Raw genomic sequence first — 8,092 nt, 5'->3', positions numbered from 1 at the left:
ATCAACCGCCCTACTAGGAGGACCGTTGAAGCAACCTCCAGACTCCCTCGAGGTAATATCAGATTTTCAAAAGGTTTGGACTGACCCATCTTTATCTCAGGTACTGCAGAAAGTTTCAAACAGAGATAAGTCAGGATATATAATCTCTTGTCAAGATAATGAAAGCAAGATTAGAGCAAACCTCTGGGGCAGCAAAGCAATGAAGCCTCAGGCTCACCTCAATCCGTTTGAAGAAGGCGTCAAATAGGACCTTTGCAGAAAAAACAGGAGAATCTCGCTGGAAGAAGGAAACAGACAGAGGGCTGGAAAGAAAGACTCCCTTTCTCCAACAAAGGGCCTAAGAGTGAAGAGGAGTTGACGCTGATATATACTCAAAATCTGAAGTCTTAGCACAAAATAAAGTAACTCTAGACTTTGAGCCCACGATGTCAGGATCTTTAAAAGATGTTCATGGAAAAGGAAAAAAGAGGCATGTCCAGGCGATAATGACAGGAAAGTAAAAAGAGCAGAGTATACGAGGGGTAAGGAAAGGCCAGAAAGGGAAAAAAGGCAGATAGGATTCAAGAAATGAGGAGTGACAAAAAGATGAAAGGGAGTTATGAAGGCAGCTACACACGAACAGGCGCGGTCATAATGGTTCTCGATATTCACCCCCTCGGCAGTCGGAGCAATAACTGCCAAGAAAGTGAAGGGGCAATTGATGACCGCTGGATTTCCCTACCCCCAATCCTGAGCCTAGATTACGGCCACGGCCCATGAAAGGAAGGCCCGCACGCCCTCTCAAGTAAAACAGGCCCGGATCACCAGATCCCTGAGGCCGGACTCCACCAGATTCTTCCTCATCGAGATCGGCCCAGCTCGTATAACCTCCCCACGGATTCCTTCTCCTCCTGGGTTCAGCGTCCAGCCCAGCTCTCGGCCCAGCCCAGAATCCAGAACGAGACTCGTCATACAGCCTGGCAGATCCGCTTGAGTGTACGCACGGAGGAGAATCAGAGGCCGTTACGCATGGAGCAGGCGCCGATATCCTCGTACGCCCATATCTGTATGGCAGAGACGCGTGGTCCAATCATGGGAGAGCCGTTATACGTCACCAGCAAGCAGGAAGAAAAGGATAAAAGGAATACCCCTCTAGAGAGATAGCAAGCTTTTTCTCTTCAATACAAAAACCCTTGTAAAACCCTATTCTATTGGATCTCAGATCATCAATAAATAATTTTTATTTATTTTATTTATTAGTAATAAAACTTTTTTTACAGCGAGGCTTAAATGCAAATAACTAATCAGATAGCGGTTATTGCCATCAGAAAACTTTGGTTGGCTGAGGAGAAAACAAACGACCCTTCACGAATGAAATTCATTCTGGGGTAGGAGGCGGCTACGCTGCTGGGTTACAAGGCTTCTCTTAGCCAAACAAATTAAGGGAAGTTGCATTCAGCTGTTCAATCGAGTAGCTTGGATGCTATAACCATAGACTCCTGCGCTCCTCTTGCTACGCACTTGAACATGGTCACTTGTCTAGCTGACAAGATAAAAGATAAAAATCTAATCCAACTACTTAATAAATTCAGATAGAGATAAATCTCTTAATCTGAAAAGATAAACTTCTGCTGTGCTGATGGACTTTTAACTCTCTCTGTTTGGAGCGCTTGCTGTAGTGCTTCCATAACAAAAATCCTCATCAGAAATTTGATTTCAGTATGTCTCCATCTGCACTTGCATTTAAACATATACTATTTGTTTTTCTTTAGCTAAATCTGAAAAAGCTGCATGTGAACAATTTCCACGAAGCTGCAAAAGGAAGTGTGAAAATATTAAATAAACCAACTAGGCCAAAAATCAGAAACATATAGCTGAACAAATTCAAGATCACAAGTATCTGCAGCTCTGAAAATTTTGTCTGCGTCATCATCCACAAACACCCCAACAGGTTTTTGTTCATATTATCGTGCAACTTATGAAATCTCATTTCCTACTGAAAGTGAAATTGAGCTCTTTGAGTTGGGCTAAAGAATTAGCTCTGGCTTGTGCTGCCATTGCAGCATCTTTAGCACTTGTAATGCCACACATCTTAACCAGAGGCCAAATCTTTTCATGTTCCTCATGAGTAAAGGTGACTTCCTCTAATTGGGAAAATGCACAAGTGATTCTATTATTCAAGTGAGGACGAAATCTTAAAAATTCAATTTCCCCACCGATAGACCTTCAAACGCTCAACAATCCTCTCGTGAAAAGCATAATGATAACACATTCAAGAATGGGAACCTAGCAATTGAATTTGATGAAGGGTATAAATGTTAGTGTGTCAACAATTGCACATTTTGAGGTGCACACATGAAATAAGAGGCAAAATATACCAGAATCATGCATTGTTTGCAAATTGGTAAGTTGCAAGTGACCTCCAGCAGCCAACCCTTTAAGGAACCAATGCTAATATGAAGCTAAAGTTCCACAAATTTAGATTCCAAGACAAGGTGATAACAAAAGAATTAAAACCAATGATGTATGAGCAAGTTTCTCTAGCCCTTGAAAATCATTTAACCTAATAAAGACACGGATTCCCACTTCCTCCCTTCTCTTTTCATTATGAAACTAACAAAAATGAATGGAACAATTGGAAATAAAATCAAATGCTAACTTCAATAAGTTCTCTAAGAGGAAATTCAACGAACAGTTTATATGCATTATAGCCAAACGTACAAAAGGGAGAAGAAAAGAGACCTGAAAGCATAATTTGGATTCCATTCTGAGGGGATGCTGAGTTCTGTATAGATGCACAAATATAGTTAATTTTGATTAATCAGAAATTACTTTCATTTGATTAATTAAATTAATTTTATTATATAATAATTATTAGCATTTATAATCTTTTTTTTCAACTCGGACTTCAATTTTTAGTGTAAATATCAAATTCCAAAAACTATTAATTTATCATTTTTATATTCAATAAATTTAAATGTCATTTTCTTTTGAATGAGTCAACCACTTCTATGCAATGAGTCAACCACTTCTAGATGGGATTACTAATTTTCAAAGACCACCTTAAAAAAATAGAAATATCCTTAATAATTTTTTTAAAGCGTAGTATAGGCCCGTCAAATGTTAATGGCTTCAGACCAAGAATCCATAAGAAATGTGGTGACCCCATTCAATAAACAATATTTTTAAAATATTATCTAAAGAATTAGTCTAAGTCGATAAATATTTTTGCAGAACTGGCTATGGCTAAAGGTTGTGGCTTCAATAATTAATTTTGCAGCATGAAAGAAACTTCTAGCATGGGACCATAAAAAAATAATAATTGGTTGACAAATGAACTCGTGGGCGGCTATTGACACTAAACAACTACTCATTTCTTGCTAAGAATTTTCCATTGCCGAGAGACAAAGCCAAGAAAACAAGACACACGTAGGCCCCAATCTCCATTTTTTCCAGTACTACTTGGGTTGAAGATAAGACCTTCATATCCATTCGAATTTTTTCTAATGTTTATTTGTCAATGAATTCATTCATGGGATTGAAAATTATTGAATGAATATGAAATATTATAATAAACTATCAAGAACTTGGAAGTTTCATATTAAAAAAAACATAATCCTCTGGTTGACTCTTTCAATCTTCCATTGCAAATATTCAAGTTGTTGCATAAGAGGATAAGTTTGACATCCGAACAATCTCTAATCGAAGTTGGTGTTGTTTTTAGGACCTTCCAACACCTTATAAAAAATCAAAATCTTTGAATTACGAACAAATATGGTTACAAGGCTAGAACTTTGAAAAAACTAACGAATTGACAGAAAAACACCACCGGGAATGAAGCCTGCAACTTAATTTGATTGATTCAATATATGAGAAAAACATAGTAAACATTGACAAACTGAGAGTTCTTCAGCATAAGCATAATGCTAACCCATAAATTAATTTTAATTCTAGATGATCAAGGGCCATCTGCAATTTATCATAAATGCTGCAAATAGCTGTTCACATGAGGCAACATGAAAGCTAATCCTGCGAAGAAGCACAAATTTTTTTCCTGTTGAGATTAGAGAACTTTGATCAGAGAAGAGAAATTATAATCTCTTTAATTTACTTAGAATTACAAAGCGCAATCTCCTCAGTTGGGGAGAAAAAGAAATAAGAATATAAATAATTAAAAAATTATCCCCTTTCTTGTTCCTGACTTCCTGCTAATTTTCATCCTAATTCTTCACTTCCTGTCAATGATTTGAGCAGACACTTCCTGCCCAGAGTTTTCTTCTTTGACTGGTCTGCAATTTTACTATTTAAATTCCCTTTTCTAACATAAATACAATTATCAGATACTAATAAGAAATTAAAGAGTATCAAATGTAAGGATAATCTTGGGGCGCACAGATGTTGTTTATGCCACCATCTGCTCCTGTTCTATGTACAACTGCTCCATCCATGGCTGCAGTGGTTCACGGACTCCTTTACTGAGATTATACTGCTTATCTGCACCAAACCCAGCAGGAGGAACATCTTTAACCAATGAATTTACCCACGACACGTCAGGCTCATTGATGTTCGAAAGTGTCAAGTCTGCTGCTGTTGTGCGGTTGTTGCTGCGAAACCCAAATGAAGCAGACTTCCTGAGCTTGTTCAGCTCATCTCCTTGAACACCCCAGTCAAGTTTTCCATCAGGGGAGCTCCAGTCTGAAAGATTAGAGGACATCATGGATACAGAATTTGCTGCTGCAGTGATCCCAAGTCGGTTCGTTGCAGCTCCACGGTCAATGAAACTATGGCTCCGCTTAGCAAAGGCAGAAGACCTTGAATTCATCACAGCTGCAGCCACTGCAGCAGATGAATCAAACCCAAATGAAGCAGGTTTCCTCACTGTGGAGGAGAGATTAGCTGGGTAGCTTGAACGAAGTTGATTCATATTTTGGCAAATCTGAACTCCAGTAGGAGATTGTAATTGAGTTGGTGTTGAAGGTTTTAATGACATCCCCTGCAATGGAGATAACAGAGAAGGATCGAGCAATCCAAAAACATCATCAAGGTTAGTAGGCTTCAAATCTCCAATCCTGTTGAAGTCCTTGCTCCAACAAGATGAAGAGGACAGGCCAGATATCTCATCCATCAATTGCTGTTGCTGAAGTTGGCTGGAGTGATTTTCCAACCCAAGCAATTCCATCTCCAAATCAAAATCTCTAGCACATAGAGCAGTCTTTAGCCTACTTCCTGGGAGCTGCAAAGCAGGTGGGGTTAGGTTAACTTTGTTCTGCCATAATCCTCCACTCTTGGGGGTTGAAGAAGCTGCCGACAATGGAGACATGGGTGGTGTTGAGACAGTAGGCAATGTCAATGATGATGATCCGAGACTCAAAGGACTCATAGTCGCCATGTCCATTGAACTAACTGAAATAGACTTGGGTGAAGGCATTGCTGAACCTGTGGAAGCATAAACAGGCCGCAATTCCTCAGGCTTGTGAGCAAAGAAACAAACTTTCCGTGAGCAACCAGTCTCATCCTTGCAAAGCCGGGTTCGATATTGAGCAGGATGCAGCCATGACTCAAAAACACCATGTGCGTATTCACAGGCATCACCTTTCTGGCATGCCCCCTTGCGGAACTCAGGGCAAGGGACGCAGCTGTAAGGGTACTTCTTGGGGTCTCTCCTCCTTGCGTTCTCTCCGGGATGGACAAATGGGCACTCGGTCCAATCATGGGAGTACGCCCTCGAGCAAGGCTTAACCTTAAAACAGTACATTCTGAACTCATCTGTACCATATATTCCATTGTTTATATCTGGCAGAGACACATCAATTGGGTATTCTTTCTTCTCGGTTCCTTCTTTTGTTGGCAGAGACATCAAGATTAGCTTTTCTTCTTCATCTCCGCTCAAGCTTTCACCTTTTAGCAACAACTCTACCAACTTCCTCCTTGAATTGCAGGGAGACTTCAAAGAAGAGGTAAAGAGATCACTGGGTTTGTTTCCGCTGGCGTCGACGCAGTTGGCATCAGCAGATGCATCCAGCAAAAGCTTAACAATTTCAACCAAAGAATTGGAACCACCAGCAACAGCACAGTGAAGGGCAGTAACCTTATCCCGGCCACAAGCCCGATTGACTTCAACTTTCCCAGTTTCAATGATATACTTCAGAACATTAGTACTTCCAAACATGGCTGCAATCATAATTGGTGTTCTCTCCTCAAAACCCATCTTTTTCGACCCGATTCTTCTCCCATACCAATAGCTTGCCTCATCAACATCTAAACCCTTCTCTTCAATCTCATTTTTGAATCCAACAAGGTCATCAGAAGCTGACAATTCAAGCAAAACTGAACATTTGCAGAAGATACCGTCCTTCCGGCTGCCAGATTCGACTTCCATGGTAGGATTTGAGGGAAAAGGTTTACTCTTGGAACCACTGCACATACCCTAATTCTGCATAATCACAACAAATAGATATCAACTTCCACTCTATCAATGGTGGGAAATCTAGTTACTTAAGATCACAAGTGAATATCAATTGGAACATAGACACAAGCGATTCCTTAACTCTTTCTGGAAAATGAGAAGAATCCAAAAGTATAAACTGTAATTATGTTAACACAATTCATTACCTGTACAAGTGACCATAATAATTTTAACAGCAGCATCTAAAAATATAAAGTCCTAAAAATCTATAAGATTTAGATAACATCAGTGGCCAAATTGAAAGAAGTAAAGCAACACAAAAGAAAGAGATTTCCGAAACAGAAAGAGGCTCAAAAAATTAGCACAAGAGAAGCAAGCAAACATTATAGTCAACCTGCTACACAAGCCAAAATAAGACTTTGTTCTAGGATCACTAACCTTTCTAACACAAAACCCGAAACCAAAATATTTAAAACAGTCAACTCAAGCTAACCCAGAAAACAAAATATTCAAACTTTTAGCCAAAATCGAACAAACCCATGAAAGAAAACACCGAAAAAAAATTAATCAAAACCTAAAAATTAGCAAAAATTTTTGTTTTTCAATTTCTTTGAAGAAGAAACATACCTATGAGCAGTATTCTTGTGAGAAGAAGATGACGAGAGATTAATGAAGTGAGCTATAAAGCTTCGTAAAGGGGAATATAAAAGCTCAAAAATGAAGGTGTGAGCTGAAGGTAGAAGAAGGGATCAATTATGGGCTATTTATATTTAGAAAAAGTTTCCTTCGAGCGGAAGGAGCGAGGAAAGTAAGACTTTTCTTCTGCTCTCTTTCTTGCTCACTCTTTCTTTTCTGTTTCGGTCAAAGTCAAAACTTCAAAGCGAGGAGCACTTCTTCCCTCCCCTCCCCTGTTGAAGAATTTGAAATGAAATGAAACCCAAATGAAATTCAAATGAAATGTAAATTATCTTTTGGAGTTTCAGAAATGGACCCCACAGTCGTCGGCTAATATCTAACAGTCTTAATGGGTTGCCCTTCACGTGTGCTTCTGGGCCCTCCCTTAACTCACGCGCGTCGCCGAGAGTTTCTTCAAACTCATTTTTCCTTTTTGATTAAGAAAGAGTATTCTAAATATTTATTTTTCTATAAAAATATTATTTGCGAAACAAATGATGAGGGTAGAGGAAAATTTAAATTTTTAAAAATACATGAAAATAAAAATATTAACGATTAAAAAATAAGTGGTAAGAAATATACATAAACAGATAATTAATTTTTATTGGTTTAAAAATAAAAATTAAATAAACTAATAAATCCTTTAAAAAAAAACTAATAAATATTCTTAAACTGTTTTGCACACGTTATTAAGTATTTTAGTCTTTATAGATTGTTTTGCTTTTAGTTTAGATTAGATAAAATTATGAAATTTTTAATTCATGGCATAATAAAAATTAAGATTTTCAGAAAGGTAATTAATTAATTAATTTAAAAATAATGTAAATACTATTTAATGATGTAGTGGACTCTTTGAGCATCGGTGGCTTGCAAATAAAAGAAATAGGTGAGGTCAATAGTCTTAAGGACAATTAAAATTAAATAATAGGTTCCAAAATTCTAAGAAGGCAAGATCAATACTCGTGAGTTCGAATTATTGCATATTTAGTTTCATTTTTTTTAAAAAAAAATAATTTATATTTTAAATAAATA

At 37.9% G+C, this 8,092-nt stretch overlaps 1 protein-coding gene across 1 annotated transcript; it reads right to left on the bottom strand.

Moving 5' to 3' along the window:
• Positions 1-4,051: 4,051 nt before the first annotated feature.
• Positions 4,052-7,236, bottom strand: LOC110618858 (zinc finger CCCH domain-containing protein 29). The gene is made up of 2 exons (XM_021762129.2): positions 7,013-7,236; positions 4,052-6,412 (listed from the first exon to the last, which is right to left on the bottom strand). The coding sequence occupies exon 2, from the start codon at positions 6,401-6,403 to the stop codon at positions 4,382-4,384; it is 2,022 nt and encodes a 673-aa protein (XP_021617821.1). The 5' UTR covers positions 6,404-6,412; positions 7,013-7,236; the 3' UTR covers positions 4,052-4,381.
• Between the last annotated feature and the right edge of the window lie 856 nt (positions 7,237-8,092).

This window comes from Manihot esculenta, chromosome 7 (assembly GCF_001659605.2).
Source record: "Manihot esculenta cultivar AM560-2 chromosome 7, M.esculenta_v8, whole genome shotgun sequence".
Taxonomy (NCBI): domain Eukaryota; kingdom Viridiplantae; phylum Streptophyta; class Magnoliopsida; order Malpighiales; family Euphorbiaceae; genus Manihot; species Manihot esculenta.
This window is presented reverse-complemented; position numbering and strand designations above follow the sequence as displayed.

Bases quoted from the DNA above. Each gene is read 5' to 3' on its own strand.
- LOC110618858 (XM_021762129.2), bottom strand. From the start codon at position 6,403: ATGTGCAGTGGTTCCAAGAGTAAACCTTTTCCCTCAAATCCTACCATG.